A 25,698-nucleotide genomic window follows, 5' to 3' on the forward strand; every position below is an offset into this window, starting at 1 on the left:
CATGAACTCTCCCAGAGATTCCTTCAGGTCAATCGCTACATGATTTTTTGCAGGTATTCCTCCAGGGATTACCCTAGATATTTTTCCAGAGAGTCGTTCAAACATCCTTCGCGGCATCCTCTAAAAACTCCTTCGGAGAATCCACCATGAATTCCTCCAGGGTTTTAATAAGAATCTGATCTGATTTCCCGAAAAAGTTGTTTGAGAAATCCCTGGATATTTTCCTGGAGTAATCCATAAAGGAACCCTTAGCAAAAAATCCTCGATTAAATTCCTGGAAGAATCCCTGGAGAAATTTTAGCAGGAACTTATGTAGTAATTCCCGAGAAAATCCTGAATTCCTGAAGAAATCCTTGGAACATCAAATATGCTCCTCGGCTACGCAGTTTTCAATTTTCAACGACTTTTTTTTTTATAATACAACCATTCCATGAAAATCCGATTTTGTGGGTCACCGGATTCCGAGAAAATTCGCTATTTTGTTCCTTATACGAAAAAGGATACACGTGTTTTTCGATTTTTTGATCAGGTGACCATTTTCGAAATAAGGTGACCAGAAAAATTACGACTTTGCAAAATTTTTATTTAAAAAAAATCATAACTTTTGACCGGCTTGACCGATTTTCAATTTTTTTTTGGACGAAATGAAAGCTAAAGATTTCTCAAAATAGAGTGTGTAGATCTCGACGCATAAGATTTTTTTATTTAAAAAAATATAACTTTTGAACAGCTCAACCGATTTTCAATCTTTTTTTATGGAAGGAAAGCTTAAAATTTCAACTTTTCAGAAAAAATATAAAACTTAGAAAACAAATACATGAAAAAATATAAAAAACAAGATTTTTTTTTATATTTTTTCTATGTAAAAACAAAGTTTTTCTGAAAAGTTGAAATCTTAAGCTTTCATTCATTCATTCACTAGATCGGTTTTTCATGGAATGGCTGAATAAAAAACTGCGCTGTCGAAAAGAATATTTCATTAAAAGATACCGTTCATTCTCTAACAGATCATCCCTGGAACAATTTCTGGAGAAAACCATGTAGATACTTTTTAATGTAGCAATCCTTGGAGAAATTCCTGTAGAAGAAGCTCGAGAAGAAATCTTTGGATTTTTTTTGGAGAAGTCCCTAGAGGAGTCTGGGGAGAAACTTCTGTAGGAATCTCTGAAGGACTGTCTAAGTTTAATAACTGAAGGAATCCAGGAGGAATCTCTTGAGAAGTTCCTGGAGAATCATTGGAAGTATCCCAGGAAGACTCACTGTAGAGATTCTGTTGATGGAATTGCTAGAGAAACTCCTGTAGAGATTTTTCTGGAGAAATCCCTGAAATAATCCTTGGAGGAATCCATGCAGAATTTTGTTTTGGAGAAATCCCAGGAGACATCCATCATAAATAAAAAAATAAATAAATGAATAAATGTTTTATGAAAAAGTTGTAGTGAACCGTTCGGGCTATAGGAAAAAATATACACTGAAAAATATTTCATTCATTTTTTTTAAATTAAAAATAAAACTTTAATCGTAAATGAGCATGTGCATGATTGACCACCCGCAGTTGCTACTCCGTTATTGCCAGAACAGCTGTACTTACACAGTACTGGTGCTCTTATTATTATAACAAAGAATACCGGCGCCGGCTGCGTCCGAATGCAGGTCAATTTGGGAATGGGAGGAAAATGTTGACGTGTTACTTGCTTTATGGAAGCCGAGGAGTCCTCTGCACTTCCACAAGAAAACACTGGGAGTTTGGATATGGGAAAGGATTCGTTTTGGTAAACGATAAAACTATAATTTTAAATGATTACATGAACACATACACGGATGATCGATACCGATAGTGCGGTTACTATGCGATCCGGACACGATCCGAATTCCGTCGCTCGCCCACAAAGGAGCATGCAACAGATTCAACGGATCAAATACTTCTGACGCGTCGTTGCTTTTTTCACTCGCACACTTTGTTTTCGTTTTTTCTTCAGCAAAACGCGAACCGGACACTATTGATCCGGATTATTTATTTATTTATTTTAACAAAAAAAATGGAAGAGGGAAAAACCCCTTTGAGTGATTTTCTTTCAAAATACTTCTCAAAAGGGCGCAAAACCTCTTCATTTTTTCAAAAACGTTATAAAGTAAGACTAGACTACTTATAAAGTAAAGGCTCAACCGGAAATAATCCATAACAGAGCCAAGATCTTGAAGGGAGAACATCAATAAGCTGTGGTGGCCAACGGACAAACGATGAGATAGATTTCTTGAACTCTGAAAAGATAATTGAAAAAGGCGGTATCAATTGATCCGGAGTCCGTCGCTCGCCCTCAAAGGAGCATGCAACAGATTCAGCGGATCAAACACAACTGACGCGTTGTTGCTATTTTCACTCGCACATTTTGTTTTCGTTTTTTCTTCAGCAAAACGCGAACCGGACACAATTGATCCGGATTCCGTCGCTCGCCATCAAAGGAGCATGCAATAGATTCAACGGATCAAACACAACTGACGCGTCGTTGCTTTTTTCTCTTGCACACTTTGTTTTGTTTTCGTTTTTGCTTCAGCAAAACGCGAACCGGATACAATTGATCCGGATTCCGTCGCTCGCCCTCAAAAGAGCATGCAACAGATTCAACGGATCAAACACAACTGACGCGTCGTTGCTTTTTTAACTCGCACATTTTGTTTTCGTTTTTTCTTCAGCAAAACGCGAACCGGACACAATTGATCCGGATTATTTATTTATTTATTTATTTATTTTAACAAAAAATTGGAAAAATTCTCAAAAGGGCGCAAAACCTCTTCATCTTTTCAAAAACGTCATAAAATAAGACTAGACTACTTATAAAGTAAAGGCTCAACCGGAAATAATCCATAACAGAGCCAAGATCTTGAAGGGAGAACATCAATAAGCTGTGGTGGCCAACGGACAAACGATGAGATAGATTTCTTGAACTCTGAAAAGGCGGTATCAATTGATCCGGAGTCCGTCGCTCGCCCTCAAAGGAGCATGCAACAGATTCAACGGATCAAATACTTCAGATGCGTCGTTGCTTTTTTCACTCGCGCGCTTTATTTTCGTTTTTTCTTCAGCAAAACGCGAACCGGACACAATTGATCCGAATTCCGTCGCTCGCCCTCAAAAGAGCATGCAACAGATTCAACGGATCAAACACAACTGACGCGTCGTTGCTTTTTTCACTCGCACACTTTGTTTTCGTTTTTTCTTCAGCAAAACGCGAACCGGTCACAATTGATCCGGATTCCGTCGCTCGCCCTCAAAGGAGCATGCAATAGATTCAACGGATCAAACACAACTGACGCGTCGTTGCTTTTTTCTCTCGCACACTTTGTTTTCGTTTTTTCTTCAGCAAAACGCGAACCGGACACAATTGATCCGGATTATTTATTTATTTATTTATTTATTTATTTTAACAAAAAAATTGGAAGAGGGAAAAACCCCTTTGAGTGATTTTCTTTCAAAATACTTCTCAAAAGGGCGCAAAACCTCTTCATCTTTTCAAAAACGTTATAAAATAAGACTAGACTACTTATAAAGTAAAGGCTCAACCGGAAATAATCCATAACAGAGCCAAGATCTTGAAGGGAGAACATCAATAAGCTGTGGTGGCCAACGGACAAACGATGAGATAGATTTCTTGAACTCTGAAAAGATAATTGAAAAAGGCGGTATCAATTGATCCGGATTCCGTTGCACGCCCTCAAAGGAGCATGCAATAGATTCAACGGATCAAACACTTCTGACGCATCGTTGCTTTTTTCACTCGCACACTTTGTTTTCGTTTTTTCTTCAGCAAAACGCGAACCGGACACAATTGATCCGGATTCCGTCGCTCGCCCTCAAAGGAGCATGCAACAGATTCACTTCTCCCTACGACCTCACAAACCACATACTAAAAATAAAACTTAAATCGTAAATTATACAAAACCCCTTTTTTTAATATATTTCTAATTTTTACCATAGAATCTTGATAGTAAGCAGATGTTTGGGACAATGTTTCATGTTGGAGAAATTTTTTATAAAAAAGTTTTTCCAAGAACAACTTTTGGCCGATTTTCAAAATTTTGATTTTTTGTTAAAATAAATACGTTCTGATAATACAATAAGAATCTTTCAATTTTTCTGAACCATAATGATTATATGAATAACTTTTCTAGAAGTAGCCATTTTCGAATTATATCGAGTTTAATGCAAAAAATATCATTTAAATATGAAAAAAGGCCATTTTTATTAAATCAATGAACTCATTACGCGTGGTAAAGATGGACAAATTATGGGTGAAATTATGAAAAAAATCCACGTGCTCGGCTAGGATTTGAACCCAGGACTCTTGTATGCTAGACGAGCGCTTTACCAACTAAGCTACCGAGCCACTTGGTGACCCAATAACTGAGTTGGTTACAAGTTTAGAATTCAAATCCCTACAGACCACGCGGACCCCTTTCATAATCCATATCCATTCATCTCATGTTCCTACACACGCGGAAAGAGCGAGTGCGATTTATTTAGTGTTGAAACTGTTTGCCTATCGTACCTAGAAAAAAAAGAAAACATCTCGGATAATCCTTGTAGAGATTAATCTAGTGTAACTCCTGAAGGAATTCCTAGAGAAAGCCTTGAATGTATCTCTGCAGGAATCATTGTAGAGATTTTTCTGGAGGAATCCTTGGAGCTGTCTCAGCAAGATTTTCTAGAGAAATCTCTGAAGTAATCGCTTGGAAAATCCCTGAACAAAAACTCCGGAGAAATTCCGGACTATTCCTGGAAGAATTTCTGAAACATTCATAGAGCCCTATCAGAACCGGTCTAAAATATCTCATGAGTGTTTCCTAGTGGAATCTTTTGCACAGGCCCTAGTGGAATCCCTGGAGAAATTGCTGTAGGGATTACGGTAGAGATAATCTTGGAGGAATGTCTGGTTAAATCCCTGGATGAGTTTCAAGAATGGTGCCGCTAAAGATGGGGCTGAAAAATCACTGAGTATCCTACATGGAACCTGAAGAAATAAAATATAGAAAGACATTTTGAAGATTTTCTAGAGATTTGCAGCTTCATCCAATAAATTTTGGCTAGATTTTCGTTTTCCAGCAGAGTTCATCAACTTAAAACTTTTCCAGATTCTTCAAAGCATCCGGGTAACATATTGAATAAGGCGTTCACAAAATTAATTGTCTCCACTACTCTAAGGTCTATGTATGGACTCGAAAAAAATGTGACACTTTGTTTTGGATGTAACTAAAGCCTTAAGCACAATGTGAGCGGCAGCACGGTACAACGGCAAAACGACAAGCCCATCTTGAGCTACACTCTACTTGTCAAGTCAATGTTGAAAAGGATTTAGTTAACATGGGATTGATAAGTAAAGTGTATATCAAGATGGGCATGCCGTTTTGCCGTTGTACCGCGTTACCGTTCACATTGTGCTTGGGGCCTAACGTGGGTGTAACGCGTGGGTAAAAATAATTAAATTTTTTAGAGTGTTATGTTTATGTGTGCAATATATTATCGCATGCATTCGAAACAGCTACGCCAGCAAATCTTGGGCGCGGTGATCGATAATCCGGATCAGTCTCACAGAATGACCGGCAAAAGGCTTGGAATCCACCATTCCACCGTGTTCCGCGTTGTGAAGATGTTCCAGGAGACGAAGACCATCGAGCGGCGGCTGGAAGTGGCCGAAAACCGAAAATGGATTACCCAGAGAAGACGCGGAATATAAGGCAGCACTTTAAGTATAACCTGAACCTTATCACCCGAGACGTGGCCAAAAAGGTCAATTCGTCGTTGTGATTCGTGGTTCGTCAAGCAGACAATGAATCGGGCTGGGCTACGTGTTTTTAAGGTCAGGAAGGCGTCAAACCGGGCTGACAAGCAAAACATGGTGGCCAAATAGCTTGCGCGGAAGCTGTACCAATGGCTGGTCAAGCCAGGCTGTCTCGTGAATTCGCAAAGAAGTACCTGTTGAGGCAGGCTATCTGCGACTGAGGACGGTACAGCACGCCGTTCGTTACAACCGGCACCATAAACGGGCAGATTTATCGAGAGAATGCTTGCAGAAGCGTTTGCTGCCAGTCCTCCGCTCTCACCGTGGTCCCACGCTGTCTTGGCCGGATTTCGCTTCGTACCAATACGCCAAGCCTGTAATGGATTGGTAGGAAGCGAAGGGCGTTAATGTGGTCCCGAAGGAGATGTACCCGCTAAATACACCAGAACTTCGTCCGATCGAAATTTTTTGGGCGATAATGAAGAAGAAGTTGAAGAAATGCGGAATAACATTCAAAACCGATGAAGCTTGGAAGAAAAACTGGGAAAAATTGTGTAAGAAAGATGGACAAAGCCTCGCCCAAGATTTCATGAGCAGTGTTAAGAGAAATGTACGAGCATTTAACTTGGGAGAGGAAATTCAATAAATTATGCCAAAACGAAGAAAACATATCGTTATTTAATCCCTGAAAATTTGAGACGTATCTGATTTAATATGAGGTTATGGTAATCATTTTTGTGTGTCTCATTTTTTCCGAGTCCAGTCTTTAAGAGATATGTCGATGTGAGTTTTAAGAAACCCAAGACACAATAGGACAAAAACGCGAAAAACGATGGAGATTGACGATTTCAAATCTTCAAACATATCAGCAGTCTAGATCAAATCCAGTAACAGGGAAATTACATTTCCAGAAGATTCCAAGATATTTCGATGAGCTTCTCAGATTTTCAAACATATTCCAAATCCCTTAAAGCCCAGGGAACTTCTTGGAAACTTGAAACCTTTAAAATTAATTTGGATCAGGGAATCACATCGAAATCGTTAGAATCTTTTGGAAATACCATTGAAGCCGCGAAAATCTTTAGGATCTTTCTACATAAGTCGATATTAAAGGGACCATCACCATCGACTTATTGAAATCGAGTTATGGTGAAAAAAAACCGACCCCTTAAATAATCCTAGAATCAAAGAACAAATTTCTGTATTTCCTTTTAGGTTTACTCTTGTGAGAAAGCATATCATTTTGTTGATAGTATTTTGTAAACTATTTTCAAAATGCCCAAAAATTTATGTGATTTTTGCAGAAATCAATTTTTATGTTTTTTTAAACTTTCTTTACAACTTGCAAGTATTTTTTCTCCTTTAAATATGAAGCAGTCTTAGTTTCCTCGAATAAGAAGGATTTTTAAATATATAGTTAAGAAAGGAAATTTGCCTCACACGAGACATCGACTAGGGGAATCTAGTCATGGAAATATCGACTCATGGAGAGAACAGTTTATGGAAATTTGAACGGACAGAAAAATCCAGTTATAGTATTACATCGAGTCGACTATAATTCCTTTTGGGTCCCTGGACAATATAAGATGTTATCGGAGAACCCCGGGGAACCTCCAACCCTTCATGTCCATTGGGTATCAAGGTGAACTTAATTGGGGATTTTTTAACATATACCTAATACAAAAATTGTATAATATCGTTACAAATTCAAAAAATGAAAGGTTTTCTCACAGAAAATGTAAATTTCAATACAAATACAGTCGCCTCTCCACATTTCAATATCGAAGGGACCATCGAGATCTCCCTATCTATCGAGACAAAGAACATTAATTTAATGAACACTAGATTGAAAATCACTCAGTTACTAGGAAAATAATAAACAAACAAACTTCATTTCGAGTTTCCATTTTTTCTGAATCACTTAAATTTGGTCTAGTAACCTTTGATATTGTTCATATCGACATAGGGTTTCGTTCTACTTCGTCGTAAGAGCTACTATTCGTCGTATCGAACTTAAAATGTTCCACTACGGTGGATATTCCAACTTACCTGCAACATAGATTCATTTTCCAAATGTAATTTTGTGAAAGCTTTTATGATTCGTCCACCTGTACACCAAATGCAATGAAACTACTGTATTTCGATAAATAACTTCAGTTCAATTATCCACTTTACACTTTGTCACCGAAATCGCATGGACGAACATGATTTGAGAGAAATGCTTAGCGATCGACATCAGTCACATCACTTTCCAACACAAGTTTCTTCCCGCCCCCCTGTGTGACTTACATCGCCGGGCACTTATTTTCACTATGGAAACCTTCGTACTTCTTCACTGAAGGATTTCATTCCAATCACACGCCGTAAAACTTCAATAAATCCCCAAATTTTATAAAATTTCCTGAACCGCCGCGTATAATTGAGAATGTAAACAAATTCAATCCGTCGTACTGAGAAAAAAAAGTTTGTGCGCGACGCTCGACGTAAAAATACGGTTCCTTTGATCAGTCTTCAAAAAATCTTTTCCAAGAGCTGCTGAGATTTAAAATCACCAGAGCAAGATTTGTTTCGCGCGCATTTCTGGTTCAAATCCAGGCATGCAATGAATCATGCCACGTGCATGGGAGGATTGAATCTCAGGATTCAATCCTTGATCAATTGTTTGATGGTAAAATAAATCGAGGGCATTTTTTTAAATTATCGGACAGGTTTGGGCCGGAGGTTCTCCGATTTGCATGAAATTTTCACCAGAGGTAGAGCTAGTGGATACATGATCAAAAGTGAAATTCAAAAAAATTATAGTGGCCTATTTTCCCGGAAAACTCTAGATGAATTTTCACGATTTCTCTATATACCTCAAACTTTGAAAATTCATATCTCCTGAACTATGCATCGTAGAACAAAAGTTTTTTAGTGAAATCGAAAGGAAATTTTCTCAGCAATCTATTAAAAATATAAAAAGAAAAACATTTCTTGGAAAATTTTTCACCATGGAGAAAATTGTCGGAAAAATAGCGAAAAAACTATCGTCTGTATCATGAAAAATTTTCAAAAAAATATTTTTTGTTTCATTAATCCATACTCTAAGTTTCGTCCATAGACGCCAAAGTGGTATCTTTTACCGTTTGGGCGACAGAACTGAATAATCGATGACCACCCGCACGCTTCCCATAGGAAAATGTGTTCTATTGTGGGCCTCATAACCGTGCGCTAACGGCGGCAGTAATTTACACGCATTGTAAGTGTGACACAGTAAACCATCCTTTCCTTTCCAGTCAGAAGAAGCTTTTCGTCAATCGGACCACTCTCCATTGGTCAGTTGGGTGTTTTGTGTGCCCTTCATCAGCAACGTTATTTAGTAATGAAACTAACAGCCTCTATGAAAGCCGCACGGGAAGTTCTTGTTACAATCAATCATTATGGTAGCGTTTGAAGGATCAACTGTATGCTTGGCAACTATATGATACTGAGGGTCAAGCATGGGAAACACCTACTCAGTTATTGTGTTTCCCTCACTCGCTTCCACGCACAGTCGGGAGCGAAAAAGCCGTTTTTTTTACCAAGCCGAACGTTTCAATTTCCAATGCCCATTCTTTTTCTTCGGCGAGCACTAAGCGAAACACAAAACGGCATCTAATCAGTCGAATGCAATCAGGGGGGGTATACGCAACGAGGTTGGCCTACCGTACATGTTTTGTGGGTGTATTCGTTTGCTCACAACGCTGCTAGGCATCCCGCTGTTTGAGTGTTGAAATGCATCAGCATTTGCTGTCTAGCATGGCCCGCGTTCGACCTGTGCTGTTTGGGTCGCCCCGTGTGAGAGATGATGCTGTTTGGGACGGCCCGCCCGAGAGATGATTGTTAGGCGAGCTTTGTTTGTAGTTGACAGCCGTACACCCACCCTGAATGCAATACCAAAATTCGGACAAAGGACAAACATTTGAAAAGGGCCCAAGAGGTCTTGAGTTTTTTTCAGAAACGTTGCTGTTGAGCCCTTTTTAGCCCGCCCACGCAAACTTACCCCACTATCAGAAAGATTAGTGTTAGCTCTTCCTGATAGTGGTATTGGTGAGCGTGATCGAGTTGAAATGGGTTCAACAGCGGCTTGCAAAGCCAATGTTTACCAATGTCGATGTGCCCTTTTGAAATGTTTGTCCAGGAATTATTGTTTACATTCTGATTCCGTTCGAATGGCATTCGGGTTTGAGTGTTAATGAGCGTTCTGGCAGTCCACACCACGGAATGATTCAGTGAGTAGGAATCCTCTCAGTCAGTTCAATGCATTCGGCGAATGGATGCTAAGTGCATTAACTCGTGCCTCGCAGATACAAGTGTATTGGTATTCGCTTCTCTTCGCGTTCCTTCCGATTGTCGCTTTTACACAATTAATCGGTTTCGACGCTTTCATGCTACCGTAAGGACGCCATTCACCATTCGCCATTTGCGTCTAGCGCAAAAAGTTGCGAAAAATATCGAAAAACCGATTTTCGACAGAATTTAATGTGTTGAAATGCTGTTAAATGAGCGGTGAATGGCGTCCTTACGGTACACTCCGCCTAGGACGGTTCAGCTATCACTGAATGTTCGATAGCAGCAGATTGTTTGCTATTTTGCGTTCGGGTGAGTGAGTGAATTTTCCCATGCTTGCTGAGGGTCAGTTCCTATTACCTATATTATTAAATGTTAGGATCGTTTTCAATTAAAGACCGTTGGTCTCAATAGTAAAGGTTACGAATAAAGGACATACAAAACACCCAACAGACCAAAAGAGAGTGGTCCGATTGACGAAAAGCTTCTTCTGACTGGAAAGGAAAGGATGGTTTACTGCGTTACACTTACAATACGTGTAAATCTGAGACGAGACTCGCGAAGACGGTCTTCTTTTTCTGTGATTGCTGAGTTTTTTCTTATTCCACTTTGTGTTTATGCCAATCATGCACAAGCCGTTCAAACTCTCACATGAACCTCTCAGCAAAAAATGATTGCGTTTGCATCAAATCGAATCAAAAATAGCCTTTTGAGTGAAATCTCATGCTAGCAAACGTAGCAGACATTATAAATAACTAATCTTGTGTTAAGATTTATCAGCAACTTTGGAAAAAACTGCTCCGTCGACTGAGATTTTGAATAACAGTTTATTGTGAATACAATACTTTTCACTTTTGCAGCCATAAAAACGGCTGGCTGCATTTGATGTTTCGTGACAGCGGAATCTGGGCTGCATATGACGTTGATATTTTTCCTCTTCGCGAGTCTCTCTCAGGTGTAAATTACTGCCGCCGGTAGCGCACGGTTATGAAGCCCACAATGGAACACATTTTTCTATGGGAAGCGTGCGGGTGGTCATCGGTTTTTCAGTTCTGTCGCCTAAACGGTAAAAGATACCACTTTGGCGTCTATGGACGAAAGTTAGAGTATGGATTGATGAAACAAAAAATATTTTTTTGAAAATTTTTCATGATACAGACGATAGTTTTTTCGCTATTTTTCCGACAATTTTCCCCATGGTGAAAAATTTTTCGAGAAATGTTTTTCTTTTTATATTTTTAATAGATTGCTGAGAAAATTTCCTTTCGATTTCACTAAAAAACTTTTGTTCTACGATGCATAGTTCAGGAGATATGAATTTTCAAAGTTTGAGGTATATAGAAAAATCGTGAAAATTCATCACGAGTTTTCCGGGAAAATGGGCCACTACAATTTTTTTGAATTTCACTTTTGGTCATGTATCCACGAGCTCTGCCTCTGGTGAAAATTTCATGCAAATCGGAGAACCTTCGGCCCAAATTGTCCGATAATAAAAAAAAATCCCCTCGAGTCGGCATTGATATGTCTGGCAATGTTAACTGAAAATTCCTGTCAGACAGGACGTTTGGGATGAGTCAATTTTTGACAGCCTTCTGACCTACACATATGTACTTTAGAGACTTCCCATTTAGACGGGATCCCTTGCTTTTAATCAGAGAATATGAATAAAATGCTATCAGAATTTTAGAATTGACTTCTGCAAGAGCATATCTTATTACCAATCATAGTGCTGTGAAGGTCAAACATTTGAATTAATACACTTTACCAAGGGTGGTAATGACCGCCAGTAGGGCCATCTAGTAGGGTGGTTTGATACAACTTTTGGACGCTTCAGATGACCGATATAATCGTATTACTTTCCTTACTACTGTGTCCCTCGATCCATAGGTTTGGTTCTTCCCAATCCCCATTTAAACATCTAATATTCATATTGGACACGAGGAACATTTTGTACTATTTTATTCGGGGAGAATGCTGTATTCTTATATTCAATTGATCTCCAGTGCGCTTCAATGATTCAATCCTGAGATTGAATCCTGGCACAAATCCCGCACGCTGGGATTGAAAAAATCGGGATTCAAAACGATCCCGCTCATTGAGCTGAATTCAAAGCATGCTTCTCTAAATCTTGGAGCAGAAGGATGATCTTAGAAGACTGCTTTGATTGTGTTGTTTTCGCTGTACTGTGAGCAAATGCCAGAATTGTACACACTTAATTTAGAATGCCGAATCTCGGCTAATTTTAACCGAGATCCGCACAGCCGAGTAATCGGCAAACAAATTTCCAGGGATCTCAGCAACTAAAAGCCGAGTATCAGTAAATCGCGCTCCGTTGCTAAGCAACCGGACTATTTGTTAGCTGAGTCTCGGTTAAAATCGGGAAACCGAGATTCGCACAGCCGAGCTCGTGAAAAAAATCTGAGTGTGTACGGTCAAAAGTAATTGTGTTCATATGTTTGGGCTGAATTTTGATGAGGAACAATTAATTTTTAAGGAAATTGGTATATTCCATCATGCTGAAGGAATGGAGGGAGATGCCCGTAGATCTATATTTTCTAGTAAAACATTTTATTATAGCGTTGATGTATTGTGTTTTAACCACTCAATACATCAAAGTGAGCCGTAAGTTGGGAGACGAATCTGGAAACTGATTGCGACGGAGTTGAAAACGATACGACAGTTTGAGAATACGGTAAGATGCATTTTCTTTGCATTATTTCCAAAAAAAGATCAAGATTTATCAAAATGTTATTGTACAATGCTAAAGCCGTTTTGAGAAAGAATTGTTTGGCTTCGGTTTGTATCAGCATCATTCACTGCAATACTGGGAAAATTGCAGTTCTCACTGATCAATGCTTAATACGATGGATACTAGCACATCACCCTATGGAGAGAAAATTGGGGACGAAAAAGCAATATGAGCACATCGAGAAATGGAGATATCGAGATACGGAGGATATCGAGATGTGGAGAGGGAAATTGTATGCAGAATGAAGGGACCGAAGCAATCATCGACATAAGGAGAGATATCGAGATGTAGAACATCGAGATGTGGAGAGTCTACTGTACTGTATAAGAACATTGCAATTATTATACAATATTCGTAAAGTTTTCGCAACTCCTCCAGACTTGTTATCTTGTTGACCCTATTCCATACTTCATAAGAACTTCTGAAAACTCGTTGACGAATCTCATTCCCGGATATTTTATGCTTTTCAGAAGGATTAACTAATCTCTACTAACGCTCAAAGACATTATATATTATTATTATCCCGAGATAAACAAACGATTGTACGACATTTCCCAGAATGACGTTCCCCAGAACGACATTCCCCAGAACGCCATTCCCCAGAATTGGACATTCCCCAGAAAACCATTCCCCAGAATGGGACATTCCCCAGAAAAAAAATAACAAGAGATCTTTTCATTTTCATAGGTAAAACATTTTCGTATTATTTTTTTTATTTTTAACGGTAGGACTTTCGGTTTGTTGCAGTCTTTCATTTATTGAATGGAGAATCTTTTAATCAAAAATTCTTTAAATTAACCACCTATGGTCGGAAATGTAATTCGAACCATTTGGACGATTTTTATATTTTTTGACGATTTTCTCGTCGAAAAAGTTAAAATTTAGCGTGACATAATATGTGTACCATCCCTAATTATTTAGACAATAAACCTAGGAAGAACAGCATATGTTCAAAAGAAGGGAGAATATGCCATGAAAGCCGATAAACAAATTCCATTAATTTACTTTGTGACATATTACACTACACCAATCTCCCTTTGAAAGTACAATTAGAAAGAACAGCCAATTTTTAAAGAAGGAAGAATAACTATGAAAACAAAAAAAAAAACAATAGCTTGGATCAAGTTTGATCATAAAACACAGTATGGCATATATAGGAACAGCTTATGTTAAACGGTTGAGCTACTTTTCCTCGAACGTCGGTTTCCCAAATGCCGTTTCCCCGAACGCCAGTTCCCAGAATGCCAGTGCCCCGAACAACCCGTTTCCCCGAATAGCCTAGTTTCCGAAAAGTTTTTAGCTCTTATAATTAAGTAAGGTGGGGCAAAAGTTCGACCTTAGTGGTATAATCAAAGTTTCCAGGAAAATAATAGCAGATGAAACAAAACAAATACCATACAGCGAACCTACAACATATTGGCTATAACTTTGCTGAACAAACTTGTGTCAAAATATTTACCCATTTTTAGTTATAACAGTTTCAAAATTGATTGTCTTAAACGAACTTTTGCCCCACCGGTGGGGCAAAAGTTCGAATCTAGTGTGGGGCAAAAGTTCGTTGGCTAAAACACAAAATAGCAATACTTTTATGCCAGGCATACTTTATACCAGCCGTAAACTTATGTTTGCCGAAAAATACACACTAAATTTTCATCAAAAAAATGCCCAAAACAGGGTTAATTGTAATACACCCAAAAAATAGCAGTTTTTCGCAAAACTAAGTGAAAATGTAAAATTTTTGTGACATTTTTCGCACGATCAGGCAAATTTCGCTAGATTTGAAGATAATATGTAGATTTCAGGAAATTTGAAAAATTTTCCGTGGGTTTATACATGGGTCGAACTTTTGCCCCGCAGATTCGAACTTTTGCCCCGCTATGGACCAAAAATTGATTCCAACTATTTATGGAAAAACTAATACACGTCAAAGCATCCTTATGATAGGCCTAGAAACGCCCTTACATAAAATATTGAAAAATATTTTAACTTCATTTGGTTCCATGCATCGAAAGTTTGACCAAATATTACAATATTTACGTCGAAAAACAACAAATAGCCATAACTTTTCCAAATCTCAATCGATTTTTATGATATTTGGAGTGAAAGTCTCTTACTTGAATAGCATTCGAACCACCATGACATTTCTAAGTTTTGATTTGATTTGAGCTAGAAATCTTAAAAAAAAACTCTTGCCCCACTCGAACTTTTGCCCCACTTTACTCTATCATAACTTTTGTGTTTCGAGGTGGTAACGAACCGGTCATCTAATATGCACCCTTCTTCACTTGATTGGCGGTTCTTTCGAGTTTCACCATCATTGGCATTTTTGGCAAGATATATTTAGTCGAGGATGACGTTCAAATCTATATTATCTTCTTCTTTTAATTGCTAATCATTCATTCTAGTTCAGCACCCAGTCCTTAAAGACTATTCTTGCACCTGTTTGAACTGCATCACTATTCGGGGAAACGGGTCATTCGGAGAGGTGGCATTCAGGGAAATGATATTCAGGGAAACGACAGTAGCAAAATTATGAAATTAATTAAGACACAATTAAGAAATTTTTTAAACAGCATTTTCCTCCTAAGATTATGGTTGGGTCTGCCGATGAACCACTTAGCCACAAAACCACCTCTTTCTCCCTTAGTGATTTTTTGACCGTACAAACTTTTTGAAATTTGTATGCCACACCCCCCTTCCATAGAAGACCAAGTGATTTATGGACGGCAGCTTAGATGGTTTGCCTGATAAAAAAGAAGCAAACAATCGCCGTTTAAAAGATTTTTTCACTCAATTCCGATTTTATTCGCTTGAGATCCATACTAATGAATTTGACAAAATAATATTTTGGGTGAATTGACGTCTGTGTCCGGAATTCGAAGCTTCTGGGAATTCGAATCAATTCAGTAGGTACATTTCTTAATGACAAAAAAACTAAACTACTAATTTTTTCCACTCTTTACAAACGTATAAAACCCATTCTGGGGAATGTCCTATTCTGGGGAATGGTTTTCTGGGAAATGTCCCATTCTGGGGAATGGATTTCTGGGAAATGTCCCATTCTGGGGAATGGGTTTCTGGGGAACGTCATTCTGGGGAATGTCGTTCTGGGGTTTGACTTTCTGGGAAATGTCCTACAACCAAACAAATAAATTAAATTAATAAATTTTCAGTTTTGAAGAAATTTTTTTTGTTTCCCAAACCCAAACTTTTTTACGCCCCTATTTGGGGGAGCGTAAAAAAAATTGGAGCGTTAAAAAAGGGAGCGTAAGTTGGAATTCGGAGCGTAAAAAGAGGGAGTGTTATTTGGAGCGTAAAGAGGGAGCGTAAGATTTTGAGCTTAAACAGAATTAGCAGCGAGAAAAGGCATTTTTTTCTTGTTCGCAAGGGGTTTTGCGATGAGGTGGAGTTTATCCGTGGTTCTTCTCAAGAGTATCAATTGAGATTACGGAAATCTTTACCTGACGCCATTTTGAAATCCAAGATGGCGACTTCCGGTTTGTGAAAACCACTTGAAACTCATGCAATATGGGTATTTTTGGGACGGGACCGATTAGTAGATAACGAAAATCGATATTCGACGCCATTTCGAAATTCAAGAAATGGAACCGATGATAAGATTCCGGAAAACGATGTTTGATGCTATTTTGACGATTTTCGGCTTGTGAAAATCACTATAAACCTATGCATTATGGGTATTTTTGGAACGGGACCGATGAGTAGAAGACGTCTCATAAATACCCATATTACATGGATTTGAAGTGATTTCAACAAGCCGAAAATCGTTATCTTGGATTTCAAAATAGCATCAAACATCGATTTCCGCAATCTTCTGACCTGTCCCATTTCGCGAATTTTTAAATTGCGTCGAACATCGATTACCGTCATCTACTAATCGATCCTGTTTCATAAACACCCATATTACATGGATTTGAAGTGATTTTCACAAACCGGAAGCCGCCATATTGGAATCCAAGACGGCGTCAAACATCGATTTCCGGCATTTCCTCATCGGTCCCATTCCAGAAATACCAATATTACATGGGGGCGGTCCATTAATTACGGTCATCAGACAGGAGCGTAAGTTGTAATTTTTATAGCGCAAAAAGAGAAAGCGTAAGTTGGAATTTGGAGCGTATAAAGAGGGGACGTAAATATAGGCTTGGCTGTATTGCAATGCGGGTTTTCGACAGCCAGAAATACATTTAAGATATTCCAACATGTTTATTATTTATCAGAGTGCAAAACTAATGCTTCATGGGAATTTTGATAATCGCAAAATCGACCTGCACGATACGCGTGTTTTCAGTGAAGTCGACGGGGAGGGAAGAATGAAGAAACTCCCAATCCAACCGTAAATTGTCTCAATTATCAATATAATGCCAAAAATAGAGGACCAGGCGTTACATATGTCTCTTTGTCTCGCCATGGCTGTTGCACTCCTAAACTATTCGATGGAAGTGTGCCTTTGTTTGCACTGGAACAAAAATATCCCGAACTAGTAGGCCGGTTGACCATTATTTATGCGTTATTTTATGTGTGCCCATCATCATAGTGGGTGGGCTAGTGGCCATAAATCAATGTCCACCCGCCTACTTATCCGATCTCGCAAATGAGTAAGCAATTAAGGCACCTGTTTCGACCGCAGCAATAACCCAGTCAGTCAGTGAATCTCACCTCTCCTCTGCCTCTCTTCCGCAGGTGTGGGCTACGCAATCTGCCTAATCGACATCTATATGGGAATGTACTACAACACGATTATCGGCTGGGCGGTGTATTATCTTTTCGCCTCATTTAGCACCGAGCTGCCGTGGACGAAATGCGGCAACCCGTGGAATACCGACGCCTGCATGCCGGTAACGTCGTTGGCGAACGCCAGCAGTGGCACTTTGGCCACACTGGTCGGTTCCAATGTTAGCCTGGCGGTCAACGGAACCATCGGCCTACTGGGGAATGTGAGCAGCACCGTGATAAGCGTTGGCAACGTGGTAGGCGAGGACATCGTGCGGACCAGCCCGGCCAGGGAGTTCTTCGAGTAAGTTGAAATTGGATAATTGAAAATTCCTACACCTGCACGGTGACAATGGTCATCGAGTGTTTTATGACGGTCGGTGTGCAGTTTGAAGCTTTTCTTTATGATGATACTCTTCATCATTTTGTGGTGATGAATTCACATTAGGGTGTTCCAGAAAAAAAATACTTTAAGGTACTCAACCCTAGGCTTGTCACGGAATGTATGCATATGTCATATGCCTCCTGACAACTTTTTTTCGATATATTTTAACAAAAATGTTTGTTATAAATAGTGCTCTTGCATACAGGTTTCAGCTTTTGGAATAAAAATTGTACATATATGTTATATTAAATTATTTTCCAAAAAAAAAACTCAATATCCCTGTTTTTAAGATATAAAAAGTTTTGTATGATGTAAATTGATAAATATAATTTGATCTGGCGGAACCTCTAAACGATTTTCTAGAAAGTTTACAGCATATCTTTCATTCTAGGGTTGATTAACTTGACTTTTCGAAAATTGATTTTTCTTTTCTGGAACACCCCAATTCACCTGTGATATACTATCGTTTTTTCTGCTTTTTCTTCTCCCGACAGGCGCCAAGTCCTGGAGCAGTACAAATCCGACGGATTGGATTTTATGGGTCCAGTCAAGCCGTCGTTGGCTCTGTGTGTCTTCGGTGTGTTCGTGCTGGTGTACTTTTCGCTGTGGAAGGGGGTTCGGAGTGCTGGCAAGGTGGTTTGGGTGACGGCATTGGCACCGTATGTGGTCCTGTTGATTCTGTTGGCACGAGGTGTGACGCTTCCAGGAGCAGCCGAGGGCATCCGATACTACTTAACCCCAGAATGGCACAAGCTTGGCAATTCCAGAGTAAGTACATAGGTTTATGAGTTGTAGTTGGTGGACGGTGAGTAATGACCTATTCGTCTTATCGCCAACAGGTCTGGATCGATGCTGCATCGCAAATCTTCTTCTCCCTGGGACCCGGTTTCGGAACTTTGCTAGCTCTCTCTAGTTACAACAAATTTAACAACAATTGTTATCGGGATGCTCTACTTACCAGTAGTATCAATTGTCTGACCAGTTTTCTGGCGGGATTCGTGATTTTCTCAGTCCTTGGCTATATGGCCAACGTTCAGAACAAGTCGATCGAAGACGTTGGTCTGGAAGGGCCGGGATTGGTGTTTATCGTGTACCCGGAGGCGATTGCCATGATGAAGGGATCGGTGTTTTGGTCGATAATTTTCTTCCTCATGTTGATAACGCTGGGGTTGGACAGTACTTTTGGTGGCTTGGAGGCGATGATTACGGCGCTGTGCGATGAGTACCCGAGGACGATCGGTCGGAGAAGGGAGCTGTTCGTGCTGATACTGTTGGGGCTGATCTTCATCTGTGCACTGCCAACGATGACTTATGTAAGTATTGATCATTGATTCTTGAATATTATAGAATATTTTTATACAATCAACTCTCTATAACTAGATATTAAAGAGATCATTGAGTTATGGAGATATCCAGTTATAAAACTCAAAACACCGTGGTTCAAGAGATCATCGCGGTAGTCATTTCGCAATTTCACATATAGAATGACTGCTAACATTAAGCGCATACACATATGATGACAGACAATTGCGAGAAGATTTGTCTAGATTCTAATGTGATGCTTTTGAAAACTCATGCACTAAAGTAGCATTTTGACATCCTGACAAAGACATCCTGAAATAATTGTTTCAAATAATAACTGATGGATCTCCTTATGCTGTGTTCCAAACGATTCTATGGTACTCGAATAAAAATATGAAAATTCATGAATTGGTTAGGTCATGATCTCAACTATGATGAAATAAAGGCAGATACAAAATTGTAATTGTGTAGTATTGATCCGCATTGTTGTAAACCTATGCTTTCAGTGACGTTCTGATAACCATAAGAGACAACCTAGTAGCCATAGAATATGAAGATGGCACCCGATCGCAAATCAGGCAATCAAGTAGGCATAGCGGAAACGAACACCTCACTCTTTCAGTAACGTCCAGATGCCGAGCGTCGAGCTTTCGATGGAGCTCCTGTTTGCCACGATGAATTCTAAACCCCATATTTGGCTAATCCTGCCAGTTATTTTGTTACAGTAACAAATTTTAGTTTTTTCTACGGAACCCTAATTATCATCTATGAGCAAACGGGAGTGTCCACTATTTTTTGCTGATGCTGCCTTCAAATAAAAAAAATATAATAGTTCGTGGAAAGGAGAGTGAGTGATGTTTTAAACAAGAAATTAAACAGTGAAAAAAGTGTGTGAGTGAAGTCTTTCGGAGTGCAGTGATGTGTTAATTCAGGATTATTAGCACAGTGTTTGATTAATCTTCTGATTAACCTAGGACAGGACGTGACAGCTCAACTAAGACTGCCCCGTTGTGTTTCAGTCGTTAACCTTGACGATACAAAAGCCAGTGTTAACAGTATCCTTTTGAAGCAAATCTTGTGAACAAATTCAAATATAATTAATTCGATTGTTTCTTGTGCAATTCATACATTTAGTGCATCAAGGATGCTATATTAAAAAACGAATCAGATTTTAATTCAAGACCGACGATATTTTAGAGAGAAATGACACAATTTCGATTATTTTGGTCTCAATTAGGCATTTTTATGTATTTTAACATTGAAGGAGCACATGCTTTGAACCTAACATCGAATATGAATAGATTTGAAACAAAAAGATTTCATTTAAAATTTTCAAATTTTTGATGAAAACTCTAAAAAATGAACTAGCAACACTAGCCCGGCAGCAACAAAGTGCCCTGTTGCAATCAAACTCAACGATGTGAAAGTAGGCCTTTGCTAAAACGACCAATGAGAAGTGGTCTTTTTTGACAGGCAATTGGTTTCATTTTTGTACTTTGACCTGTCCGGTCTTGTCTTAGCTGCCAACAAGCTACTGAAGATTGGCTGCCAATATTTTCACTCCTGGTAGGCTATGGCAGACAAATCGGAATGTGGAGGCTGGTTTCTGTAAGTAAAAAAAAACATCTTCTTATTTGTGTGTTAGAAGACAGAGTGCTAACTAAATAATAGAAGCTTTGTTTTCCGTTTCTTCCTGAGAAGCTTTTAAAATGAAAACGCAAAGCATTTTGCATTTCACAAATTGTGATTTTCCAAGGCTCACCAAGATGATCAGAATTCACCCGCAGTACGTATATCACGTGCCTTTGAAATTTAAAAAAAAATATTATTCTATTTCGGCGATTATCTCGCGAATTTATTGGGTTTGCTAATAATTTTGGTCGCTGAAGTACATTTTTATTTGCGTGCCATAATTACTAAAAAAAAACAAATACGCTACAGGTACCCGTACGTGCGAGTGGCCTACTTGGATGCGTTTATTTTTTGAACACGGCATGACAATGGTACGTGTTAGCAAAATTCACTAAAATGCATGGTTGGAAATAGCAGATAAAATTGATTACACTGTAATTTCAATGGATCGAATTAACTTTCACTTATAATCCGCTTCCATTACCTTAAAAATAGATATAGATGTTATTATAGGGTACAGAACTACTTGGGCACGTCCATGGTTCACTTTGGCATGAGGAGTTTTCATCGACAAAATTTCATAATTTTGTATGAGCTGTAACATTTGAGCTTAAAGAACAGAAACATGCAAATCAAAAGGATCCGAGTATGCCTAGGAGTGTGCGGTCATTACTTCGCAACGCTAAAGAAAAATTATACATTTTACGTGACACAAAAACTATCAACTTTTAAAAGTGTTGAAGAAACATTCTACTTGATCTTATTGATGCGTATGATTTTTTTTAGATATTTGTGATTTATAAGTGTGCACCTTGAAAATGGTTTCCTGTGAGACAAGCAAACAAACAACGGTTATCATTGCTGGAAAAAATGTGTTCCAATTCAAAAGACCAAAATGGGTCTCAAACACCCCTCTGATGCAAATATATAACCTATCGAGCACTAGATAGGAGTAGAACGAAGCATCATTAAGCAAGTTGTCCCCAGCTTATATTTTTTTGTATTATATTATGTTTGCTTTCTTTTCATTAATATTTCCAGAATTTATAATATCAATTGAGAAGAAAACGATAGCTGGTTCGGTATAAAAAAAACTGAAATGAATTGCAAATTATTAAATTTGTTAACAACAGTTATAGTTGATGAGATATACATTTTCAATAAACAAAATGGATAAAAATATGGATTATTTTTGTGAAAAATAATATTACCATTTATTACCACGACAAGTGGTCGGAAATTTGTTCGTAGCAAGTATTATTGACGTTGCTAGTGTGACTGGCATTTTTTTTTAAAGCAAAGGTGGTGTGCACTTACTACTGCGGCTGGTGGTCGCAGAATTAGTTTCAAGCGAATAGTATTGACGTTGTTAGTACGACTAGTGTCGCACATTTGTTCCAAGCAATGGTGGTGTACGTTTACTACCGTGACTGGTGGTCGCATATTAGTTCCATGAAATGGTGGTGGACATTTGCTATCACGGCTAGTGCTCGCAGATTTGATGCTAAGTTTACAATTAAATAGATAAAGATATAATAAACAAAAACGAGCAAAAATAAAGTGAAACAGTTCTTTGAGTAAGTATGTCCATGGAATTACTGCGGATTTTATGTCTAGAAAAATGAGACCCCTGCCTCCCCCTCGTCACAGATCGTCACAAATTCGAGAAGAACCCACCCCAGCCCTCTAAATTGCTATGTGATTTATGGACGATCCCTAAACAAACAAGTTATAGCGATTTGCATAATTTTTATGGTACAATTTGAAGCTGCTGGTAGAGAGGTTAATAATGTTGACACACTAATACATAACTTTTGCCTTTTCAATTGAGGTTACATGAACCGCATCAATTATTAAGGTGAAGCCATGTAGCTTTTGAACCCTCCCATTAACCCATATCTGCCCAGCGTCCTAAAAATAGGACAGAAGTCCCGAACGCCCAGCGTCCTATAAATAGGACAGTACTTCTAGTGCAAATATCTTGAAAATAAAGAGGTTTAGGAGAAAACTGTCTTCTGCAAAGTTGATCACAGAACTGCTGACTTCCACTTGGTAACTAATTTAATTCAGAATTAACTCACCAGGTGGCGCACAGACGCCAACAAATGTCACATATAAGCAACATATGAAACAACTTTCCAGCGTACAAATATTTGCTTCGTTTTTATCTCAGTCCAGCGATGAGATACAAAATTGGTGTCTTCGACAAAGTTGAACAACTAAATAATACCTATTCGCATAGAACCTTACAAATTCGGGAAACACTCCCAAGATGGCGCTAGTGAGCCAAAACTTTATTTGCTTATATCTTAGTCCAGTTATGAGATACAAAAATGATGTCTTCGACAAAATTGAACAACTAAATAATACCTATTCGCATAGAACCTTACAAATTCGGAAAACACTCCCAAGATGGCGCTAGTGAGCCAAAACTTTATTTGCTTATATCTTAGCCCAGTTATGAGATACAAAATTGGTGTCTTGGACAAAGTTGAACAACTAAATAATACCTATTCGCATAGAACCTTACAAATTCAGAAAACTCTCCCAAGATGGCGCTAGTGAGCCAAAACTTTGTTTCTTATATCTTAGTCCAGTTAAGAGATACAAAGTTGGTGTCTTCGATAAAGTTGATCAGCTAAATGAGAACTATTCGCCTAAAACCATATTTGTTCGGAAAACACTCAAAAGATGGCGCTAATGGTCGAACATTTTGATTGTCTATATCTCAGTTCAGTGATGATATGCAACGTTGTTGTCTTCGACAAATGTGTTTAACTGAATGAGATCTAGTCACCGAAAACTTATTAGTTGGGAAAACACTCACTAGATGGCGCTAGTGAACAGAGATTTTATTTGCTTGTATCTCAGTCCAGTTATCAGATACAAAATTGATGTCTTCGACAAAGTTGATCAACTAAATGAGACCTATTCGCTTAAAACCTTTTTAGTTTGGAATACACTCAAAAGATGGCGCTAGCGATCGAACATTTTGATTGTTTATATCTCAGTTCAGTGATGAGATACAAAATTGTTGTCTTCGACAATGTTGAACAACTAAATGATACTTAGTCACGTGAAACCTTATAACACTCACAAGATGGCGCTAGTGGGCAAAGATTTTATTTGTTAATATCTCAGTCAAGTGATTAGATACAGTTTGTGTCATGGACAATGTTGAACAACTAAATTAATCCTATTCGCCTAAAACCATATTAGTTCGGAAAACACTCACAAGGTGGTGCTAGTGGTCAAATATTTTATTTTTTTCATATCAGTCCAGCGATGAGACTGAAAAAATCGAACTCTTAAAATTTGTATCTTCGACAAAAGTGTTCAACTAAATGGGATCTATTCGCCCAGAAACCAAGTAGTTTGGAAATTTTTCCCAAGATGGCGCTAGTAGACAAATATATTATTTGCTTTTATCTCAATCTAGAGATTGGATACAAAGTTAGTGTTTTTGACAAAGTTGGAGAACTGAATGAGACCTATTCGCCTGGAAATGTATTACTTCGGAAATAACCTAAATGGCATTACTGGACACACATTTTATTCGCTTATATATCAGTCCACTGATTAAATCCAAAGAAAGTTATTCGCCTAAAACCTTCTTAGTTCGGTAATCATTCTCATGATGGCACTAGTCGAAAAATGATTTATTCGCCTATATTGAAGTCCAGTGATGAAAAATTTGGTGTCTTCGAAAACGATGATCAACTAAAAGCGATATTTTCGCAAAAAAAACATATTAGCTGGGAATTGCTATTATGTGCAAAACATCAAGGAAACAACCAATAAGAAATTAGTCTGCCTAGATCAAAACAATGGATACTTACAACTATCGATTCGAGCGACAATCGCTTATTTCGGATGCAATGTTCCTAACATTTTTAGATGAACCTTGACACCATTTAGATTTTTTGATTTTTTGAAGGAATGGTTGGTTTGACTTTATTAACGAGATTTTTAGCCCTGGGCTAGTTCATCTCGGGACCAACGGCTTTACTTCCCTTCCGAAGGAAGTCGTCACTATAACTTTTTACGTCATAAGTGACTATGTCGGGGATGGAATTCGATCCCAGGTCCTCGGCGTGAGAGGCGAGTGTTCTAACCACTACACCAGGTCCGTCCCCCCATTTTTTTTTTTTTTTTTTGAAGGGAGTGAAGAACGAAAAAACCGACAAATTGACTTATCCATCCAGTTTTATGACTTAAACGTGGAAAAGTAAAAATTATTATTCGCAAAATTACAGGTAATAAATGCGCTTGAAAGATATTGTTTGCAAGCAGTTATTTACTACGCGCTACTGCAGTGCGTTGTTGCCAATTTAATCAGAAAATTCTACTTAATTCCCAAAATGAATGTTTTCGAGAAAATTGATTACGACTTCACCATTGTTTGGTCGTAGTTTTGTATGGCTGTTTACTTTTTAGAACCAGCGACGCGTTGAGGTAGCAGTAAATAGCCTTCCTTGCTGAACTCACTCGGTCCAAGAATTGTGACATTTGAGCGGGCACGCTTCAGTATGCTCCCCAGGTATTCTGGCCAGCTCTAGTGTCAAAAATCTTAGACCGCGTGGATTCGGTTCTATCAGTGAATAAGACTAACTTTTGAGCAGCACTAACGAAATTCTGATATTGCCAAATATGTATTTCGATCACTGTCAGATCCGAGTCACATTGTATACTAATAACTTGACCCAGAAAAAAATATTTTGATAGTTATGTTTCCATTATCAGCTGGCAAGTTTTATATAATCATTTTGAAGACTATTCTGAAACATCTGTAGGTTTTTTTTTCTAAATCAAAA

The 25,698-nt window shown here is 38.4% G+C and overlaps 1 protein-coding gene across 1 annotated transcript in view; it reads left to right on the plus strand.

Annotated features, from left to right (window-relative positions):
- Positions 1-25,698, plus strand: part of LOC5566685 (sodium-dependent serotonin transporter) — a 114,422-nt gene that overhangs the window by 66,125 nt on the left and 22,599 nt on the right. The window contains exons 3-5 of the mRNA XM_001651042.2: positions 17,536-17,869; positions 18,445-18,718; positions 18,790-19,263. Coding sequence (XP_001651092.2) covers positions 17,536-17,869; positions 18,445-18,718; positions 18,790-19,263 — 1,082 coding nt within the window. The remainder of the gene's footprint in view (positions 1-17,535; positions 17,870-18,444; positions 18,719-18,789; positions 19,264-25,698) is intronic.

This window comes from Aedes aegypti, chromosome 3 (assembly GCF_002204515.2).
Source record: "Aedes aegypti strain LVP_AGWG chromosome 3, AaegL5.0 Primary Assembly, whole genome shotgun sequence".
In the NCBI taxonomy this organism is placed as follows: Eukaryota; Metazoa; Arthropoda; class Insecta; order Diptera; family Culicidae; genus Aedes; species Aedes aegypti.